At 38.1% G+C, this 11703-nt stretch overlaps 1 protein-coding gene across 3 annotated transcripts in view; it reads left to right on the top strand.

The window, feature by feature from the left end:
• Positions 1–3148: 3148 nt before the first annotated feature.
• The window catches only part of LCORL (ligand dependent nuclear receptor corepressor like), a 97304-nt gene continuing 88749 nt past the window's right edge, over positions 3149–11703 (top strand). For all 3 annotated transcript variants that reach the window (XM_063457812.1, XM_063457811.1, XM_063457813.1), the window contains exon 1: positions 3149–3253. In XM_063457812.1, coding sequence (XP_063313882.1) covers positions 3157–3253 — 97 coding nt within the window. In that variant the 5' untranslated portion in view covers positions 3149–3156. The remainder of the gene's footprint in view (positions 3254–11703) is intronic.

Genomic DNA, 11703 nt, shown 5'->3' with positions numbered 1-11703 from the left:
AACCTGCATGAAAAAAAAACTAGTTTCACTTTCAAACAGATGTAATTTACCTTAAATAATTGTACATCAATCTCTAAATTGAACTTTAATCACATACAGGAGGCTCATGCAGGGTCTAGCAAGCTATTAACATAGCAGGGTGTAAGAAGATCTTAATTAAACAGAACTTGCAATAAAGAAAGCCTACATAGGCTCTCTTTACAGGAAGTGTTTATGGAAGGCTGTGCAAGTCACATACAGGGAGGTGTGACTAGGGTTCATAAACAAAGGGATTTAACTCCTAAATGGCAGAGGATTGAGCAGTGAGGCTGCAGGGGCATGTTCTATACACCAAAACTGCTTCATTAAGCTAAAGTTGTTCAGGTGACTAAAGTGTCCCTTTAAATTTCTCGATATAAAGAAACTATAAAAAGAGCGTGATGTTGGGGTGGGGGCCTGACAGTCAAGATTGCCGGACGTACTTTATTGTAGCTCCGGCATTCCACATCTAAAGCTGCGACTACATTGCATATATGCGACACAGAAATCATTTTGAACTGGCTACAGATCAATATTATACCTAAAAGGAACAAATCTTGGTGTTTAGGTGATGTACCCACCACTTAAAACAACCAAGTGGGAGTGCAGAGCTACGAAATTGAATAAAAGACTTTCTATCCTCTTATACTGCACAGACGTTCCTGGCATGAAACCTGATGGAAGGGAGACCCCTATCCTGATGTAAACTGTGGGAATATCCCTCTCAAGTGGAGCTATTCAAACCCAGAGCCAGGGGTGAGAGGGCTCTTGTACATGTGAGTTCTCTCCCACATAGTCCTGCAATTTCTTTTTAGTGTAACTAGATAGTCTGCACTATATAGTTTTATTATTTATTTCAGATTATAAAATTGGAAATACTGTATACACTGCAGTCACGTAGTGTCACTTTGGGGAAGTGCAGCTATACTGCATATATTCTACCACTCTCAAGCGCTTTTACATATTTTGTTTTTTTTAAATATATTTCTCACCTACACCGCTGTGGTCCATTTAAATTTCTGTTTGCCTTTTAAAGCCATATAGTCATTTTGTAAAAAACAAACAAACAAAAAAAAAACTTTCACTGTTTGTAACTCTTTAAAAGTTTTCAAGGCCAGCAGATGTGTGAGGAGTTGTCCTGCTCCCAATTACTCTCCTCCCAATTATAATAGTCTTCTTTCCTGTTAGGAGAATAGACAAAGAACTGTGTATCCTAAGCCTGCCAAGATAACATTTCTTCCTGTTTTTTTTTTTAATTCTTGTTCACTGATATAATGTATGTATTTAAGATCTTAATGTGTGTGCTCTTAGAACCAGTTTTGACTGATTCTCCTCTGTTGCAATAAAGATGTGATCCTATAATTCCACTTTTTGGCCTCTGACTGGTTCATTGGAAAAGGCTTTTCAGAGAGTATTTGGCTAGCATTTTTTTAATTTTTTTAAACTATAAAACACATGCAGAATGAAAGGCAACATTATTCTCCCAACCCCCTTGTTTGCAATTAGATGTGCAGCGATGTGTAAAATGATAGTAATGAAAATGTAAAATGCTGCTCATCAATATAATTGTTACACAATGCAAAATAAAAAAAAAATTATTATAGCTGCAGTGATCTTAGGGGAGAGAGAAAATAAAGACACACTGTAGGTAGCAAGTGCAATAAAGGCAAAATTGTATTTGACAGTCACTATAGAAATTGATACAGTAAGTAAAGAGTTAAAACAGAAATCTCCTAGCTATATAAACAGATGACTTTATAACCTGTGAATTTCCAATTCCGGGGTATTCACTTTACTAGGAATGTTGGTGAATAGATAGGGAAATTTAGAATTTACAGATAAAACACATGAGCTTTAAAAATAGCATGGATGGAAAAATGTTCAAATTCAGCTATTTTTTGCCTAAAATTTTAAAATTACTTTTGCAATTCTCCAGCAAGTCTTGGTTTAGCCAATAACCCTGAAAGAGTTAATGACAGTAATTTAATAAATGAGAAAAAAGCCTTAGTTACAAACAAAGTGGAAATAGCAGAGAGCATTTGCAGAATAGGAAAACTATGTCTTAAATACAATGTAAAAACATTACATATTCATATATTTAATATTACATGTGCCCTATATATTATACTTAGATTCATACGAACGTGTTTCTAGAAACATATAATAAAGTGTTTCATAATTTTTAGCACACCCTGGTGTATAAAAGACAATACAAATTTGAAAGTTACATAATCAAATTGTATTGCATAATCGTATTGTAACTTTGTTTCAATTATTATTAAATCTCTCCCTTTTATAAGATTGTAAAGTGCTGCGGAATAAGTTGGCTCTATATAAATACCAATAATAATATTAATAACAATAATAGTAATCATATTAAGAAATTGTATTTCAGACCATGCCCTGCATACTATGTAATTTTTTTTATAGAATAATGAGATTATTGAACAAAATTTATTGTAATTCTTCTGTAAAATACTGAAGATTCTTGGGGAATATTGTAATATTTACTATAAATTAATAAGCACATTTCTACACAACTTTTTTGTTAAATATTCACAAATATAAAGCCATACTATTGCAGTCTTGAAATATATATATATTTTTCTAAAAAACACTATTTATTTTGTAATAGTCTGGAGCTGATGAATTAAAGGTTTGAATTATGTAAAAGATTTATTACAAACAAAAAAAAATGTTACTGTGTCTTTAACGCTTGACAGCTTGGAAATGTCAATCATTCATGGCCACGCCCAGTCCACGTGAATGTCAAGGGCAGAATCCGTGTCAATCACCTTACGAAACCCGTCCTCCTCTTTTTTTCTGCCGCTGTCAAACCCGCCGAGTTCAAAACACTCAAGCAACAATACAGATTTTCCTCTGTGTCTCTGACAGCCGGGCGCCATTTTGTCAAAGCGCTCCGCTTGAACTGATTCATAAATCGTGTCTCCGAAAAAATGGCCGCCTCAATAGGCCGCTCCTGTTTCTCGCTTCGGGCAGCGCTCTGCGTCCGTTGGGCGCGCGGCGCTTGGGGTTCCAGTGATTAGAACTCTCGTGTGTGTGTGTGTGTGTGTGTGTGCGAGTTGTAAAGTGACGGGTGGTGACGTCAGACGCAGATGGAAAAAGGGAACCGACAGAATGGCTGCCCAGTGCCGGAGCCCTCGGTGCACGGCGGAGAGGAAGGGATTCCGGCGGGAACTCGACTCCTGGCGGCACCGGCTCATCCACTGTGTAGGTGAGAGACCCGCTGTGTGCTGGTGGGGGGCAGCTGGGGGGCCCCTGCTGTCAGTGTGCCGGCTCTGACCGGCGAGGACATGGAGGAAGGGAAAAACAAAACAAACCCTGAACGGCTGGCTGTCCCCAGTGAGTGCAGGCTCGGGGCAGTCCCTCCCAGCCAGCCAGCTGCTCTCACTAGGTATCGGCACAGGCTGGCACTGCACCTCCCAGGACCCTCAGCCAGGCAACTGCTGGTAGAGAGCATTGTGGGACTTGTAGTTCGAAAAGAGTTGCAGTGCACCTGCCAGTGAACCCCAAACCCCCTCTGCCTTGTGGCTGCGAGGGCTCCGAAATCAAAAAGACTGCAAAGCCTACGATGCTCAGACAGCCTTTAGACTTGATAAGAGCATCATGGGAAGTGTAGGGTAGGGTTGCCTGGGGGTGGTGGGTGAGCCACCATTATTTTTTTGGAGAATTTAAAGAGATTAGGGTAGTGGGTCCAGTCTGCATTTTCCTGATTTTTATCCTGGGGCTGTGGGTTTTCCTAACTTTTTTTTTTTTGCATATATTTTATAACTGAGAATTTATTTTGTAGGATTTAATATATTAAAGGAGTTGTGTTCCAACCGTAACAACTCTAGTTTTAGAAGAATATGCTTTTTGAAACTGGGATTTAGTTTTATTTTTGTTGGCTAGTGCCCTTTTATATAGTTTGTGCAGATAACAGTGGTGTTTTTTTTTGTTTTTTGTCTTTTTTTTTTTTTTTTTACCAACAAAAATCAGAGGGGAGACTTGCATTGTTCTTTTTGGTTTTTGCTTGTATGAGACAGCTATTAACAGAAGTACAGCCTCCGCAATGCTAAACCGCAGAGCGCAATTTACTTGGTTATGTTCAGGAGTAAATTTGAAACACCCTCTGGCACTTGGGGGGGGGGGGTTAATTTTAGTACAATGGATTGTAAAATACTCCATTAAGTGGAACCTTTGCAGGCATCGCTGCTAAATGTACATTTATTTATTAATTTTGTGTTTTGCATGGTACTTACGTTCTGTTTTAAGTGTGTGGCATTGTATGTTTTAAATATTGCCGTCTTGTTTGTATGTACAGAACCGTGTAACACATCTTGTCTTTTTAATGTTGGTTCTTTTGTTATTCTCAAAGCACATTTTACTTGGTACCGTACAGGTTAGATTACATTTTAAGGGGCGGTACTGTATGACAAAATATGCGGTACAATATGTCTGTGTACAGATTGCCATCAGAATAATAATATAGGTAACGTTTGGCGTTCTGTGTTACAGAAATTGATATGTATACCATTAGTTGCCTATATTATAAAGAAAAATGACAACCCACAGTTTATTAACCTTATAGTAGTTTGTCCCTGCATGCATTTAGCTTGTAAATATTACAGGATTATTTCCTGCGTCTAATAGGATGCTTGTTTTTTTTTTTTTTTGTTTTTTTACCTCAGATTGTCAGATGTGACCTATGCCCCAGATCTATAGTTACTTGTCTAACCCCACCCAAATTCAGTGACAGGACGATATTTGCATGAGATTATGGGTAGAAGGTTGGGTTATTTTAGAAATGAATGCTCTTTCGATTGCATTCTGCGATTGAGTCTCTTTCCTTCTTTCTGTCATGTGTTCTTCACATATGATTTACCGCATGCACTCTTAACTGTTGTGGACTAGGACAGTCAACATGCTCATCCAGCTTTTGAGAAATGTAGGCAGTGGGGTTTAATAAGTAAACTGTGCTCTGAGGACAGATGACTGGAGACTAGTACATGTTAGGTCAAAATCACCAAACTGGCAAAAGAAACAAATTATTTTTATTTCCCTAAGGTTAGCAGTTCCCTTGTCATGTTTCCACACTCCTCACTTTAATTAATACAATCCTAATGAGGTTCAAGAGAACGCCACAAAAAAAAAATATATATTCGCCCTAAACACACAACTTTTAAGATAGCTTCTAGATTCTAGTGTTCCGCAGTGTAACATATAGGGTGACATTATTGTCAATTTTTTGTTTTGTTTTTAAAGAGACAGGGAGGGGTCACGTCAAAGCAATTACCTTATTAGGAATGTGATAATCCACATTTCCTTTGCAGTAAAAATGGAAATATGGGAATTCTCTTAAGGGCTTAGAAGACACTCCTACTGGTAAGCATGTGCTGCATCTTGTTTTTTGTTGATGTTAATGATAAGGAGCCTTGTGGTAAACTTAATCTCTTTTGTGGACTTATGGTGGGAGTAATGGGTTAAGGTCCCATCTGGCTGCCAAAATGCACTTTAACCATTTTGTTGCTAGAAGACCCAGTCAGGAAGTGGTCTGGCTGTAAAATTGAACTAGGTAATGTATTCTCAATGACTACAATACAAATGGTCGGCAAAAGCACATAGATTTGTGGTTACATTGGTAAGGAGGCATTATAATCACTTGTGTGCCCCATTTTTATGCCATGGACATCTTTCTCCTTTTTAGCTGTGGTTAATACCCGTGCAAAGTCTTTCTCCATTTTCAAGCACGTGCGGCAAAGTTATGGTGCATGATCTGGATAATGATAGAATTTTCATTATTTTCCTTTATATGCCTGTGGAGAGAACTGGTGAGTCCCTTGACAGGGGAGTGGGGAGATTGTAATTAAACATTACACAAAAGGATTTTTTGTGTGGGGGAAGGGAGTGCCATCTTTTCATCCTCTTTACATCACATGCTCTGTACAGATAATTTGATCGTCAAAAGGTCAATGTCATGACAGCTACTGAAACAGTGCTTTCTCGTTTTGTTTTTGTAAGTAATATTTCTTTATCAATAGCACATTTTACTGATTTATTAGAGCAGCATTATGAAGTGTGTGGGTGACAGTTCATTTATTTGGGCATCTCCAATTAAAATTTAAGCTTGTCAAGGTTTAACTGTTTTTATATAAAAGCATTTGTATGCTACTTTTTAAGGAACATTTTACACTAAATATCATTATTGGCATGTTAAGTCAAGTAGTATAACAGGTTTCTTGTAGCAGATTAATTGCTAGAGCAGACCTAAATACCAAGACCTTTAATAACCTTATAAAGACACTAATCATCTTTTACAGACTAAAATAGTTTTGTGCTGGCTTAATCTGTTTTTACTATCCTTTTTAGATAGATAGATTTTTTTTTTTTAAAAAAAATTTTCTCCTACTCTTCCCTCACACCTCTCTTGTATAGTACAAACTGGATTGCCTGACTGTGTTCTTATTGTTGTAGTATATGTAGCCTCTCTCAAAACAAAACATTGGTGTGTGTTTTTTTAAAAAATGTTAGTAATTTGTGTGCAGTAAGAGTATTAAAGCAACATTTGTTATACACATTCAAAAATGACATGCACCTGCAGTTTTAATTGTGACATACACTTGTATTCAATGACCCCATTTTCTATTTAGAATTCATTCTGTGGAATGACCTGTATTCAAGTGTCATAGATACATTTTATTTTATGTAATATAATCCTCTCACTGTAGTCTGTTTTCTCACTTTGTGGCTACAGACACCAGTCAAAAAGAGGTATGATACAATTATGACTGAAAATGTGTGCACACATTAGTAATGTTTAATAGTGGAGGAAAACGTTTCTAGAAATACTAGATTTAATGACATTGGCAGCGTGTTATTTTTTTTATTTTTATTATTCTTATTGAAGAAACACTATAGCATTATGAATACAAACATGTATTCCTAATGCTATCATTTAAATTGACCTATTCTGATGTCCCCCTTTCAGCCCTTGCCATGCTGGTCTCCACAATGCTGCTCTGCCTCTTTGACTGAGATCATCACTGTTGAGGATCTCAGGCAATCCCATGTTTTCCCATAGGTCAGGGATAGGCAACCTTCGGCTCTCCAGATGTTGTGGACTACATCCCCCATAATGCTCTTACACACATAATGCTGGCAAAGCATCATGGGAGGTGTAGTCCACAACATCTGGAGAGCCGAAGGTTGCCTATCCCTGCCATAGGTAAACATTGCGAGGCTAGTGTGCATGTACGGCAAAACTCCACACTGCTTGACCAAATGGCCTTTTTGACAATATGATTGAATAGCAGAGATGAGCTCTGGTTTTGGCACCAAAGCTCCTCCAGTAGCGGTTAGGACGACAGCCACTAGAAGCATGTTAACCTTCTATGTAAACATTGTTGTATTTACTAAACGGAAACATTACCGATTGCAGGGTTTAAAAGACAGAGGCATGGCACCTGGAGATGAAATGGGCTGGGTTCCTTTATTAGAGTGCCTTAAAAGTTCCTACTTTAACCCCTTAAGGACACATGACATGTGACATGTCATGATTCCCTTTTATTCCAGAAGTTTGGTCCTTAAGGGGTTAAATGAACACTCTCAAGATATAAATATTTTAAAGGAAAATTCTAACGAAAAATAATTTGCCACGATCCCCCCCAATCCAATGCATCGCTATGAAAACCGTAGGAAGCTGCTAGTTGTGAATGACCTAGTTGTGGTTTGTGAATGGCCATCCCTGGTAGGTGAGGGAATTCAATGTAAACCGTTCTGTTTCTCTGAAATGCAGTTTTTGTTCTGTATGCCCCAGAATTACCTCAGATTAAGTATTTTTGATGTTTTAACCAGTTGTTTTCAACCAGTTTGCTATAGCTAAACCTACTTAAAGTACTAAACGTGACACAATCACCATAGAAACTAGCTGGAACATTCCATTAGGGACTCTTCCTCCTTTTGCACCCCTTTTTAAAACTACTTTGAAGTCAATGGGGCAGCTTTATCAGACTAGCAAAAGGCGTAAAGGTACACTGCAGGCACCAGACCACTTCAGCTCATTGAAGTGGTCTGGGTGCAAACTCCCATCACCCTAAACCTTGCAGTGGTAATTATTGCAGTTTTTATAAACTGCAATAATTACCTCTGAGGGTGGCTCTACCAGACAGCCACTAGAGGGACTTCTGGGATTGAAACAGACTTTTGGTCCGTTATCTGACGCTGGACTTCCAGCGTCAGATTTTCTCCATAGGAAAGCCGCACATGCGGATTAGGTCTCCCCCCGCCTGTGGACATCGGTGGGGGAGGAGCATGGGCGTAGCTGAGCCAGCGCTGAGGGACATCTGTGCTGGACCCAGGTAAGTGACTGAAAGGTCATTAAAAAGTGGTTTTATGAATTGTTGGCATTCAAAGTTGTGATTCTTAGCAGGCAGATAGTTAAAAGTAATTCATTTTGGCTAGAAGTATACACTTGCCTCTAGTAAGACGTCAAGTAAATGTGACATTGAAATGCTTCTTATTGAAGTGTACCATGGTCCAATTGTACTTTGGAACCACTGACGTACAATGTTATTCCCGAAGGTTAAAATTTATGGCCATAGTGGCTGTACTGAAATTTCACTGACTTGGAGAATATTTCAAGTTCGGCTATTTTAAATTTAAATTTGAAAGTAGATCTGTCACTGTACAAAGGCTTCAGAATGTGATCTATGTGGTTAGGGTCCACTGGCTGTGGGTTTCAGTCAAAGGTAGGTTTAGTTACCTAAAACTGTCCCTTGCGACCATCACCATCTTTATCCTGTGGATCCTATTCAGCTGTTTCATCTGATGGATGCTTCGTCAGTGCTGTATTGTCGTTCGTGTGAGAGTCCACGTCCTAAGAGACTGCGGATGTCTCCATAGATCATGAGTGAGGCCATTCTTGAATCACACAGCCTTCACTTTTGTCAGCTTTTGTCAACCTCCGGCTTTAAGCCTCTTTAAAGAGGCACTCGATCACTAAAGTACTTTAGTTTGCGGAAGTGCTTTTTGTGTGAAGAGTGTGTCCTCTTTTCCCTTTGAGCGGCGTTGGGAAGTGCGTGATCGGACAGCCATAGAAAGTCAGGCTGGGTAAGAAGGGGGAGGGCTTGCAAAGCCTCCATACAAGACAACTGCAACATTTTGCAAGCTGTTGTTAGATATACCTTCAAAGAAAAAAAAATCCATAATTAACCCTTTCGCAACATGACGGAAAACTTTCCCTAATTTACTAAAGTTAACCCAGGATCGCATGGTTAACGCTGCTCCTGTCTGACTCAGTACCCAAGGTAGACCAGGAGCACCCGATCGCGCTGTCCTTGCAGCTGTGAACGCTCTGACAGCCTGTCAGAGCGAACACATGTGCTGCAGGGACTCCTGGTCTGCCTCCCTGCGCTTCAGCGTTGAATGTGCAATGTAGAGAGCCGGATAAGCTTCTCCTGTAAAAAAAAAAAAAAAAAAAAAAAAAGTTAAGTAAAATCCCACCCCATTTACCCATTTTAAATGAAAGTTAACCCCTTACCTGCCAATTTATTTATTTTCAACCCCTGATGGTTACTCTTATTTCTTTAACCCTCAGGGGATTTTTATTTCATTTAATTAGTTTAAATATTTTCAAATTATATATTTAGTAGCTAAGATGTGTGGAGATTGGTGGGAAATTGAAGAATTTACTGTTAGCCTAGTTAGGTGTTAACAGTAAAAAAAAAAAAAAAAAAAGTTTTTATAAAAATTAGAGTAAAAAAAGTTTTAAACATGCTTTAAAAAAAAAAAAAAGTTAAAAAGTAACACAACAAATAAAAATAAAAATAGCATATTACCACTACATCTGGAACAAACTAGCAAAAAAATGATCCCACGCTAAGGTTCAAAATATGCCTTTTGAAATACCCCAGGTAGCATTCTTTACAAAATGGTATGCGTTTGTGGGGTAGTTTGAATAGCCAACCTGCTCAACCACTCCAAAATGGGACATGGATCCAGCGTAAAACTTCAGTTTAAAAAAAAAAAACTGTCTGCGTCTCAAATGTGCCACTTCGTTATCCACATATACCTGGCAAAGGTACATACGGGGGTGTTCCTGTACTCAGATGACATAGCTGTGCTTCCACTACACTTGGTACTAGCTAGCAGAAAAATGATACCTTGCTAAGCTTTAAATATGCCTTTTGAAATATTCTTCTTTAAGAAATGGTATGCTTTTATGGGGTAGTTGGAATATGTAGCCTGCTAAAGAGCTCCAAAATGGAACACAGACTCCTTAAAACCATCAATAAAAATTCACACTTAAAAACATGAAATTGTCACGTCTCTTTTACAGCACTGTAACTTAACAAAATAGTGTCTAGGGCGGTCGTACATTGGGCATATTGTTTTACTCAGAAGATGTAACTGAGCATAAGTTGGGGGATTTTATGACCGTGGCACATATCAAGTGTAAGAAATACACTGCAAAAGTGCATATAAATTTTTTTTAATTTGTATATAAAAAAAATTTAATTTCTTTTCCCTCTCCACAAACATTGACATAAATTGATGAAATGGTGAAATGTATTTTTTTTTTTTTTTATAATTGAGATTTTATATATGTATATGTCACATCCAATTAAAGCCCTTTTTGTCCTCTAAACTGTATATAATATGTGTTGGTGCAATAAATGAGAGAGATGCAAATTGCGGTTGAACACAAACAGCAAAAAATAGCTTGTCCTTAAGGGTTAAATGTGTGCTTTTTTAATTTGGTGTGTATATATACTACACAATGATTTTTTTTTTTTTTTCAATATTTAATTTTTATTTGAACAGTGGAGTGTCAATTTAAGCAGATGGAGGCTCCACCTATACCTCTTAGTATGTATGTGCTTTTGTAATTGATGAAGTGTCACTTCTGCAGGATATCCATAGACGTGTCTGTCTACCCTATATCAGCCAAGATATATATAATATATATAATTTTTTTTTTTCATTAGCCAGCACAAGGTTTGCAGGCAGCTGCTGTTAGAGGGACTGTCGGGTCTCTCTGAAAGTGGCAGTTTTTCTTGCCCTCATCCCATAAAACCCTATTAAATCACATACTGTAATGAGGGCTACAGCTGGGTAACGAGGACTGCAGGTACGTATAGACTGTGTTTTATGTCCAGAATGTCGTCATCAGATAGTGCTGCTTCTGGAGAGCTCATACATCTTTTTAGAAATTTCTCTAGTAACATACTAGTTTTCGGACTGTCACAATGCTATATGTAGAATAACCACTTTAGTGTGTGTAATAACTTCTTTGTCACCTGTAGTGCTTCGGGAATGCACAGGACACATGGTGCTGTCTATCGTTTTCATATTTAAGGCATTATGAAGATAGATCAGTCAATCCATTAACATTATACAAATTAAGGACCCTTCTAGCATCTTAAAATGGCACACATGAAAATGGCAAAATGTGTTTACAGTTTGGGTAGATACTCAGGTGTAATGAGGGCTTATTGTTTCAAACAAGGGGGTTTATGCCGCTGTAGGTAGTGGATGGTTTGCCATTGGATTTGCAATCTCCTTTCTACTAGAAACTAACTACAGATTAAAGGGACACTATTGTTTAGGAATACAAACCTGTATTCCTAACTCTATAGTGTACCTGTCCCTAAATAGAATCTGGCCTCCCCCCCCCCCCCCACGATA

The sequence above is a fragment of the Pelobates fuscus genome, chromosome 6, assembly GCF_036172605.1.
Source record: "Pelobates fuscus isolate aPelFus1 chromosome 6, aPelFus1.pri, whole genome shotgun sequence".
Lineage (NCBI taxonomy): Eukaryota > Metazoa > Chordata > Amphibia > Anura > Pelobatidae > Pelobates > Pelobates fuscus.
The sequence above is the reverse complement of the archived record's forward strand: the minus strand, read 5'-3'. Positions and strand labels throughout refer to the sequence as shown.